This window comes from Trematomus bernacchii, unplaced genomic scaffold (genome assembly GCF_902827165.1).
Source record: "Trematomus bernacchii unplaced genomic scaffold, fTreBer1.1, whole genome shotgun sequence".
Classification (NCBI taxonomy): domain Eukaryota; kingdom Metazoa; phylum Chordata; class Actinopteri; order Perciformes; family Nototheniidae; genus Trematomus; species Trematomus bernacchii.
In genome coordinates, this window is record NW_022987705.1 from 10,639,636 (window position 1) to 10,651,218 (window position 11,583).

The window sequence follows — 11,583 nt, forward strand, 5'->3', positions numbered from 1 at the left end:
GTCACACTAACAGACTTTACCTGACAAAGAATATACACCGAAATTAGCTCTGCAGTTGAGGTTTTGCTCCCAAAAAACATACTTCACATTATATATAATTAGAAATTTATTTGGGTTTTTAATGTTTCAATGTTCAAGATAAAGAATGTGTGTCCAAGCTGCAAGCTCTTAATTGTATCTGGATGATGGGAGAAAATGTCAAGATGCCATTGAGTGGCGAAGAACATCATTGTATTAAAAGTCAACAAGATATGTGACACACAAACAATATTAAGTGAAGGACACTGTGAAATAATGAGTAATCTTTAGGATAAGGTATAACTTTTTGTTTCCCAAGCTTTTCTAATGCAATCTGATTTTGAGACACTGTAGGGATTTGAATCCATGTCCTGATATGTGTTCAAATCCACTAACCCACAGCACCACTGATAATGGACAAAGTCAGTTACAAGTAATTACATGCTGGTGAAGAATTAACGTTTTCAGAAATGATTGTAGTCGCATAGAGATCAAAGCAGTGTATTATATCAGTAAGGAAGAGGGGTTTTTAAAGCGTTAAAGTGCAAAAGTATATAAAATACGCCAATGCTCCTCATTATTTTTTAAATGTTGTTTGACCTATATTTGCCTTTCACTATTCCCAAGTTATTCTTCACATATAAGTACACCACAATAATAGTACTTGTATTAAAATGTCTCAGAAAAAAATACCTGGCACAAGTTCGTTTTAAAAGAAGGCATTAAAAAAATCTCATTCAAAATGGCATTACGTGGTGAAAACTGATATGAACTAGTACTGTGGATTTCGTAAAAGAACATGACATCTCCACTGAAAGTCTGACTCACACTGATGTGACTGCAAATCCATGACGTGTGTTAGTCTCGATTAAGGTTTCACTGTTATACAGCCATTTTCCGGTTTTATTGATTCTGCAGCGGCACCTAGAGTCTTTAGTTGGCACAGAATTGTTCCCCCCTTGAAAATGAGCTACAAGCTTAGCAATGGCCTGTAAAGAGCCCCCGCCTTCACGAGGAATAGGCATGTAGCAAGGGGGCCGAGCCATTACCATAGCACCAATTGACTTGACAAAATCATATTAAATTGGACACTATCAGGGATATTCTTTTTCAGCCGAAACAAAACATTGTCATTAGGTTTAGATTGATAGAAAGACATATCGTATACTAAGAGTAATTGAGATTCTAAAGACTCTAATGGCATCACAAAACATGCAACCTCCTCGTCGGGTCGACCCCCACCGACTGCAGCGATGTGGAGACATTCATATCTGCGGATACACCCGAGACAAGTCACGCTTCAAAGGTGAACGTCATCAGTGTATTCCCACTTGTTCATCTACCTACCTCACCTTGACTCTATGTTGAAATATGATGTTTAGCAGACAGTGTGATATCATCATTAAAAAGAGATTGTGAAACCATATAATCCAACATCCATTTTGACGATTTTAAAGCATGCTATCACCGGCCATATTAACATGCTGTATTGCTTCTGAATGAAAAAGGTAAGGGCCAAGCTAATTATATGGAGCCTGAGCATATTGATCCAGTGGGACAAGCTTTCTAATCATTGGCCTCATGCTGATAAAGTGTACATGGCGGTTGAAGTCAATCTGTCAATTCCATTTCAGCCAATATGCTCTTCTTGCACCGATGATTTCTCTTTAGGCTTGCTCCCGCAGCAGTAATCTCATTTGAAAGAAGTTTTCTGTATATACTTTGAAAAAACTTGAGCTGGACCATGTTCTAAAAAAAGCCATATTGATTTAAATCGGTTCTTTTTCTTTGTAATGAAGACTGCTTTTTCTACTCTAAAACGTTTGTCCTTCAAGCAAACCCAAAAGTTCCTAATTTATTCACATAAATGCATGTATAAAGGGTTCTTCTTACTCTGTGTCTTGCTGACCTTTATTCAATGATGTCTGCCATTGTTCTTTCTCTTTATGTCAGCTCTGTGTATACTATGTCATGCTTAGCTTTGCCCTAATTTTCCTCTGCCGTGCTCTTTCAAATCAAGTTTATTTGAATGAATTGTTTGATGCTAATAGGCCATCACATGATATTGATGAAAAGGAAGAACCTTGGCATCTTTGCATTCCCTCTGAGCTCAAAACTAATTGCCTTAATTGATTGCTTTCAGCTTCAATGCAGATTGTTTCATTGTCTGTTTCGTTTCTGTGTTATTCTAAAAATACCTTAGCCTGCTTGTATTTTTGAGATAACCGTCTTGTCGTGTTTGTGTCTAATCTGACCGAATGTTTTTTGTGTAATATAAGAGAAGTTAAAACAGAACACTCAAATTTGACCAGGAACACCAGAGTAAGGGGGAACAATCAAACCCGACAGGGGGGTAAAGGAGAACTTTATTTGATAGTTGCAGTTTAAAAATAATGCTTACGTTTTTACTTGCCCGTTATCATTCATGTGAAATGTTATGATTTTTCATATTAGAAAACAGCCTTTCAACCTGTAATATTGTATCATCTGGCTGTTGACACTAGGCTGGTGAAAAAAGTCCTTGCTAACCACAATACTAAGCTAAAGGCTAAGGCTATTGCCATGGACCTGGTTGCCCAAGCAACAGTACTTGCAAATTATGAACTTTCAAGGAATAGGCGGGATAGGAAGTGGGTGGCATGAAGGGATGTTTGTTCTTTCCTTGTTTTGGTTGTTCAATGCTTTCATCCCACAACTTCTTTAATCTTTCTATTTATTTCACACACACACTGGATCCACCTATAGTAATGCCTCCTTCCCTGTGTGCTATCGCTACATGGTTTTATCTGTTTGACATACATGATTTGACTTGTCTTATCGTGCTGTAGTGTGAGCCGTGTTTGAGTGTATGGAAGCGTGCTGGAAATCGTTTGCATATGTGCATGTGAGGTCCCTACCCCTCGTCTCAGCAGGCCGCTGGTACTAGCTCCAGTGTCAGCTGTCTCTCTGTGTGTCCCTGGTTCACGTGACAAGATAGCTTCTCATGTCATATCATTGTTCTACCTCAGCGCTCAGACACCAGTCTTCTGGCTCGGCTGGTTGATTGGATAGCTCTCTCCAGAGTAGAAAAGTGCCCAAGAGATAAAAGCAACAATGCTTATCCAGCTGCCATGCATGGGGGATGTTAAATGTCTGTCTATTGGCTGATGCGTGTCCTTCCAGTATTTTGGGATAGCTACCTCTAAAACTCACAGAGGCGTGAGCCTAAAAAAGAAAGGCATTCACTTCTATTTCTATATTATCTTACCCAAGGGCATGCTGAAGTAATGAATACATCATTCTGTTATCTGGAGTGAGCAGTACACTTTGCCAAGTGGACTTAAACGATTTCTGGAAAGTTTTACATTTAAAACATGTGCAGTCCTCCCTTTGTACATTAAAGTAGTTTATCTGTGGCCCTCTGAATTGCCTCTGAGTAAAACCATGTCAAGGTGATCTCCGTTGATATCCTTCACAGAATGTTAGTGTGTGTGTGTGTGTGTGTGTGTGTGTGTGTGTGTGTGTGTGTGTGTGTGTGTGTGTGTGTGTGTGTGTGTGTGTGTGTGTGTGTGTGTGTGTGTGTGTGTGTGTGTGTGTGTGTGTGTGTGTGTGTGTGTGTGTGTGTGTGTGTTGATGAGACTTAGGGGAAAAGTGAGAGACTTTAAAAAAACGTTTGAATACAAAGTCATATCAAAGATTCAAAAGGAGAGCTAAGCTTATTCCCATCCACAGAAAAAGGTGTGAGATTAGGTCCTTTACACCAAATTCATATTAATGTGGATTTGGAGAGGACAGAACTGAAGATAAAAAGAGGGGGGGGGGGCACTGAATTTGCATATTCAGGTGATGTCCTTGGCAAATATTAAAGCTTACACAGCCTTCCTGAAGAAAAAAAAATCCATGATCCCTCTCCACACCCTGCTTTTGGATATATTCAGTTTCCACACTCTAATTTTGCTCAATGGCCCACACAGTGTCTTCTTCACACACTATCTTGGGACACAGAATGTCTATTTTAGTACAAATTAAAGTCTGACAAAGGCATTTGAAAGCACAATAGTGCTGTGGTTGGGGAATGGGGCTAAGCCTGTGAGAAACTGGCCCTCAGGGAGGCAGAGGACTAGAGAGTGGGACACCAGGCAATTCATAAGCGACTGGGAGTGCTGTGATCCATAGCAGCCACCAGCATGCTAATGTTATTCTTCTGACTGGATATGTCACTCTTCTTCCGGATGTGAGTGCATGAGGGTGCCAGTTTAATCTCTCATAACAGATGTTCAGACGAAGACAATCGAATGTAACTTTCCTTGTTGCGTCAATTAATAATGTATTTTGACCAGTGGCGAGCCGTCAGGGCCCTCTAGGCCCTCTGTGAGGGCCTAAGATATTCCAAAAAATAATATTTAAAAACATTAAAAAAATATATATTTTTTTTAAATATATATTTTTTTAATATTATTTTTGTTATATTTTTCATTAGTTTTACCGAAAAAAAAACTTGATTTAATAAAATAACATTTCCAAATAAATAAATCCTTCGAATCTGCCTGTTCAGTCTCTGTTTGAATGTGGGTTACATGAAAGAAGCTCGTCTGGCCCTCTCTGCGATTCACAGAGGGCCAGCTATAGTAACTGAACGAGAGAGTAATGTCAAATGACAGTACAATTGACCAATCATATCTTCCCTCTAAATGGGTGGGTTTTATTATCGCGGACTAGATGACAAGTTCCGCCCGCTGTGAAACTTTTCTTGTTTCCATAGCAACAACAACTTCCTGTCAACAGCGTGAACTCGCCTTCAAAATAAAAGCATGCCAAATTACACTTAAGACATACAACTGCAACGAAAGTAACAAACACAATGCAATATCATTTTCAATGTCAAAGAACACAAATTGGGTTCACAGGTGTTGTTTTGTGTGGTAGAGGGTCGCTGTCATTGATGCGTTTTGCACCCTGGGCCGTTGTTTTGATATTCCGCTGAAGTATACGCTGTGACGTAATAACTCTTTTTTTTTCTTTTTTTCGAGGGAAGGGGTGGGGGTCAGAGGGCCTAGGTATAAAGCTCACGGCTCGCCACTGATTTTGACAGTTTTATTCTAGATCAGTAAAAGCACTCAGAATGTACACTTTTTTGATAGAGCTCTATGAAGAAAGCTTGGTTGGTTCTCATTATGTTACCAATCACAACACTGTCTGGACCTCTTCACACTCGCATACTCACATGCTTAACGAAAACAAGACAGAGATTATAATATTTGGAGAGTCTGAACTCCTGGATGGCTTTAATAGTGTACTCGGCCCCTTAGCCTCCTACAGCCGTCCCTCTGTCAGAAATCTTGGAGTAATCTTTGACAACTGTTTTAAATTCGACAAACAAATAAGCTCAGTTGTCAAGACAAGCTTCTTCCAGCTGCGGCTTCTGGGGAAGGTAAAGGCCTATCTTCCCAGTAAGGAATTTGAACAGCTAATCCACCTATTTATAACGTCTCGCTTAGACTACTGTAACTCCCTGTATATTGGTGTTGATAAGTGTTTGATCCGTCGCCTGCAGCTGGTCCAAAATGCGGCTGCACGCCTTCTTACTGGGAAGAGACGTTATGACCACATCACACCCGTTTTGGCAGACCTTCATTGGCTTCCTGTCAGTTACAGGATCCAGTTCAAGTACTTACTTGTTGTTTTTAAATCATTGCATGGACTGGCACCACATTACCTGTCTGAGTTGTTGCACCGCCATGCTCCAGCTAGAGCATTGCGATCAGCTCAGCAGAATATGTTGGTGGTTCCTCGGTGCAGGAAAAAGACCCGAGGTGACAGGGCTTTCAGTGTTGCAGCTCCCAGACTGTGGAACAGCCTCCCAGTACATATCCGGACTGCTGAGTCAATTGAACTTTTTAAATCTCAGCTAAAAACTCACCTCTTTGCACTGGCTTTTAATACTAGTTGAACATTACATTTTTACATTTGTATGTGTTTTTTTTTTAAATATTTTTCTAGTTATTGTGCTTTTTATCATGTTTTTAATTATTGTTTTATTATTGTACTCCCATTGTGTTATTTAATATGTATTGCCTGTACAGCACTTTGGTCAACTGAAGGTTGTTTTAAATGTGCTATATAAATAAATAAAGATTGAGATTGAGATTGATTAATACAGCCATGTACCTGGGAAACCTGAAGTGCCTGTTGAGTTCCCGCAGTTGAAGTCAAAGCCTGAGACAGCTGCCATACTAGTAGGCATAACAAAGTATTTTCAGCCCTGCTAGCATATGACTGCAGTAATGACATAGTCTATGGTTTACACTGACTGCTAAGATACATGATATAGTGTCATCAATTAAAACTTTGACGCATTGTGTCACAATAATAAACAAACAAAATAAACCTTAATCTGAGTAAGAAATGTGGATGGATATCAGCAATTACCTTGTGTGAATCTTGTATCTTGTTTATTCACTCTGACCCTGTTGCTGCTATAAATGCCTGAATTGCCCCAAGGGGATAAATAAAGTACCATTGTATCTTAAACGTGCAACAGAGGAAGGGGCCACTGTTTTAAAGTTGGGAAAAAAAATGTTTTTAAGATGCTTTCTATTCGTAGAAATCACTCATGTTGGTAGTCTTGCATCATATCACAACACGTGAATCTGACCAATCTCCTTCCACTCCCCCGGTCCACACAACCCCTCCCAATGCAACGTCACCTCAGAGCAGCCCTGCTCAACACACGCTCCATCCACAATAAAAGCCACATTCTGAATGAATTCATTAAAGACAATAACCTGGACTTTCTGTATCTGACCGAAACGTGGCAAAAACCCCTGGACTATTTTTCTTTAAAGTGGACCTATCATGCTATATTATAATAATATAGTGTAGGACCATACCTATATAATGGCGCGTTTCCACTACACGGCCTCGCTCGGCCCCGCTCGGTATGGCTGGGCCTCGTTAGGACTGGCTCACTTTATGGCGCATTTCCATTACAGTTTAGGAACTGGGGTAGTATCTATAGTAACGCAGTGTAGGCGGAGCCGTGACGTGATCTTCAGAGAACCCCAGAAAAACAACACAGCCGTTAGCTGTTAGCACTCAGAGCTCACAGCTCCTCATATATGTTCAGAAACTAGACAAAAGTTAAACAAGTACAAACCACAGACTTCCTGTGTCATGGTGAATACAGTCGCTGCTTTATTTATGTCTGTATAGGCCGTTGTTGTGAGTGTGGACGGTCGGAGCATATACTGCGTTAGCTTAGCCAATCTCCATTTAGAACACACGCATTTTAACAGCCTGCCGTCTGTCTGCAGACTTGACAAAGCATTAATTCATGGTTTTTACTAACCGGTATCAGTATGTTGTTACTTCGGCATCATTTTGAAACGTGTATTACAATTAAATCACGGTCAAATATGTCCATCTTGTTGTAGTTGTAGCCCCCTTGCCAGCGATGCTCTCTCTAGTTTAGCATACTCAGCCCGACTCAGCCTCGTTGTCTCTGGCCCTAGACCCGCGATTTTATGAGGCCAGAAAAACTGTGAATAAGGACCCGCCGGCCGGTACTAGGCCAAGTGGAAACGCAACCAAAGACGGGCCGCTGACGTCACAGCCCTCTTAAACTGTGCTCCGCGCTGTAGTGGAAACGCGCCATAAGGCATATTTATACTTTTTTTTTTTCAAAATACCAAACAGATCATGCATTTTAGCCACTCAATTTGCACTATTTTACCCCTGTTTTTGCAAGGGCTGATTCTGTGAGAACAGCACCACCTACAGGCCTGGCATATGTACTACAGCGTCTCCAGCGCTTTCGAACGGCAATGGCCGTGGCTGTCTCCTCCTGATTGGTGGAGTTGGCCCAATAGCCGTAGCGCCACTGTCCTGACGTCAGGACAGTGTTCAAATCTGGATCAGTTTTTATCAGATCCGTTGCAGCCCCTTTTTTAGAGATTTGGGTATGGAGGAAAATAGAGAGGGTTGTGTTTTCTGACACTTGGTGAGTTCCCTGGAACACCGGGGACACATATTCATGTATAAAAGACGTACAAAAGTGCATTTTGCATGATAGGTTCCCTTTAAATCAAATCACCCCAGCAGGATTCACATACATTGACAAACCTCGCCCACAAGGGCGGGGTGGTGGTATAGCTGCTATTATCAGAAAGGAAATAAAAACTACCATAATCCCCATCCCTGATGTTTCTTCATTTGAACACCTGATCTTCAAACTCTCTGGTCCCACTCCCCTGGTCACAGCCATCATCTACCGTCCCCCGAAGCCAAACCCCTCCTTTCTCTCCGACCTCTCTGACATTCTCACTCAGCTTTCTGCCATATCCCCATCTGTTCTCCTCTTAGGTGATTTTAACATTCATGTTGACGACCCGACCTGCAAATATGCCTCTGAATTTAAGGAAACCCTTCACTGCTGCAACTTCTCTCAACACATCAACTTCCCAACACACAGCCGTGGTCACATCCTGGACTTGGTCTGCTCCACTGGTCTCACCATCCATCATCTGTCCAGCCTCAATCTCCACATCTCTGATCACCTGGGCCCAGGAGTTCAAAACTTTTAATCTCAATCAGATCCGATCAGATTTTAAAATCCCATTTTTTGTGATCCAGGATCAGACAAGTCGGCCAGATTTTGTCCCTGTAGTTCAAAGCAATTCAGGATAGGATCACCCTGATCCAGATTACGACTTTTCAAGATTACTAGATCCTGAATATCAGTGCTTTAATCCTACCGATCGCCATCTAGTGGATATGAAAAATAATACAAGGAAGACAAGAGACCACATTGCAGAGACATCTATAATGTCTAATTATATTTTTTTATTTGAAAGGTGATGACAGATGATGGACTTTTTTTTGGTTGAAGATATTTTTATTTTAATCTAAATTACATTTGTGATTGACAATCTTTGTTGTGATACTTTTATGAGCATAAACATTTGGTTGAAAACAAAATAGGCCACCACAAACGTGAGCAAAAATGGAAAAATAAAATGTATTTCCCATGAAGGCTAAAAATTGTGTATTATTTCAGTTAACAAACTTTGCCACCTTATTTAAATTGAAACATATTTTAAAATAAATTGTACAGTACATTTTGCTCTGGTAATCCACTGGAAATCCACCCCTCTGGTGGGATCAGCATAATCCGTTTTTTTTGGGATCAAATTGATTCCAATCCTGTGTTGTCGGTTTGAACTACCCATTTTGAAGATTTGATCCAGATTAAAGCTTGGATTGGATTTCCTGATCTGATCGGATATCAAAGTGATCCTAATCCTGTTTTTTGGTTTTGAACTACCCAAAATCCAAATCTGATCTGATAGGGATTAAAAGTTTTGAACTCCTGGGCCCTGGCCATCATCATGGACATCAACATCCCCATCCCCGCCCAAAAGCAAAAACGCACAATAACCTACAGAAATCTCAAATCCATCTCACCTTCAGCAATCACTGCCTCCATTACCTGCAAGATGTCTGTCTCCCCCCCCCCCCCCCCCCCCCACTTTCTGAAAACCCATCTGAACTTGTGGACTATTATAACAGCACCCTCTCCTTCTGTCTCAATGAACTGGCCCCCACAAAAACAAAAAATGTCTCTTTCATACACTCCGCCCCCTGGTATACCCCCGAACTCCGCCAAATGAAATCAAGGGAACGTCAACTTGAACGCCAACACAAGAAAACCACACTAACAGTCCATCTTCAAATCTACAAAGACTATCTCCAGCAGTACAGTAACGCACTCAAAGCAGCCCGGTCTAATTACTACTCACAACTCATTCAGTCTGGCTCCAGCAACCCCAAGCGTCTCTTCTCCACCATCAGCAAACTTCTCAAACCCTGTGACAATGCCACCTCATCCTTCACCACCGAACAGTGCAACTCCTTCCTCTCGTTTTTCCAAACCAAAATCAGCAACATTTACAGCAATCTGACACCCTCATCAGCACCCCCCACCTCCCCTCCTGGCTCCCCCCCTTCACCTCACAGCCCCTGTCCCACTTCTCCCCTGTGACCCCCATGCAACTGTCCGACTTCATGACTGGAATTAACTCCACCTGCACACTTGACCCAATGCCCTCCAAATGTGTTAAAGAGAGCCTCCCTGCCATCTCCCAACTCATCGCCATCATCATGAACTCCTCCCTCAGATCTGGATCAGTTCCCCCCTCTCTCAAACTGGCTGCTGTCACACCCATTCTCAAAAGACCTGGACTCACACCTGACATCATGTCCAACTTCCGGCCCATCTCAAATCTCCCCTTTCTGTCAAAAATACTTGAACGTGTCATTGCCTCACAACTAAAATCCCACCTCAGCTCCAATGACCTCTTTGAGCCATTTCAATCCGGTTTCCGATCAAAACACAGCCCCGAAACAGCTCTTCTGAAAATCACAAACGACCTCCTCCTCTCCTCTGACTCCGGCAACCTGAACATCCTCATCCTCCTCGACCTCACCACAGCATTCGACACCATCAACCACACCATCCTGCTGCCCCTCCTCGAATCATCACTCAACATCACCGACACTGCACTCTCCTGGCTGAAATCCTACCTCACCGACAGACATCAGTTTATCAACATCAACAACTGCACCTCTTCCACTGCTCCTCTGTCCCAAGGCGTCCCCCAGGGTTCGGTGCTTGGCCCCCTCCTCTTCATCCTCTACATGCTCCCCCTTGGCATAATAATTAGTCGCCACAACCTTCAATTTCACTGCTACGCCGATGACATCCAACTTTATATCTCAACAAAAACCATCACCCCCACAACTCACTCCACTCTCACCAACTGTCTCTCAGAAATAAAAGCATGGATGCAAACAAACTATCTCCAACTGAACAGTGCCAAATCAGACATCATCATCATCGGCCCCCCATCCCGTACCAAAGCCATCCAGAATTTCAACTTCACCATTGACAGCCACACTCTATCTCCCCCCCTCACATCCGCAACCTCGGAGTCATCTTCGACAGTCAGCTCAAATTCAATCATCACATCACCAGGACCGCCTTTTTCCACCTCAAAAACATTGCCCGTCTCCGTCCATCACTCTCCTCCTCTGCTGCTGAAACCCTGATTCATGCATTCATCACATCACGACTTGACTACTGCAATAGCATCCTGAGTCTACGGCATACCATCCAACCTCCTCAATAAACTCCAACATATCCAGAACTCTGCGGCCCGCCTCCTCACCCACACCCGCTCCCGAGACCACATCACTCCCGTCCTCCAGAACCTCCACTGGCTCCCCGTCCGTCAAATAATCCACTTCAAAGTCCTCCTGATTACTTACAAAGCCCTCAACAATCAGGCCCCCCCCTACCTCACAGACCTGCTGCACCACCACACCCCTTCCCGCTGTCTCCGCTCATCAGAAGCCAACCTCCTATCCATCCCCACCCGCACCAATCACCGGACCTGGGGGGACAGAGCCTTCTCCGTCGCTGCCCCCTCCCTCTGGAACTCACTCCCACAACCCATCAGACTGCACTGACCTCACCACCTTAAAAAAACTCACAAAAACTCACCTCTTCAATCTGGCTTTTAATGTGTG

At 42.6% G+C, this 11,583-nt stretch overlaps 1 protein-coding gene across 1 annotated transcript; it reads left to right on the forward strand.

Moving 5' to 3' along the window:
• Positions 1 to 1,230: 1,230 nt before the first annotated feature.
• On the forward strand, positions 1,231 to 10,036 carry LOC117490598. Its single transcript, XM_034140358.1, has 4 exons — positions 1,231 to 1,324; positions 8,098 to 8,552; positions 9,372 to 9,547; positions 9,817 to 10,036. The coding sequence occupies exons 1-4, from the start codon at positions 1,231 to 1,233 to the stop codon at positions 10,034 to 10,036; spliced, it is 945 nt and encodes a 314-aa protein (XP_033996249.1).
• The last annotated feature ends 1,547 nt before the right edge of the window (positions 10,037 to 11,583 follow it).

Coding starts and splice junctions, on each gene's coding strand:
- LOC117490598 (XM_034140358.1), top strand. CDS start 1,231: ATGCAACCTCCTCGTCGGGTCGACCCCCACCGACTGCAGCGATGTGGA. Junction 1,325..8,097: donor AGACAAGTCACGCTTCAAAG/GTGAACGTCATC, acceptor TCACCCCAGCAG/GATTCACATACATTGACAAA. Junction 8,553..9,371: donor ATCTCCACATCTCTGATCAC/CTGGGCCCAGGA, acceptor AACTCCTGGGCC/CTGGCCATCATCATGGACAT.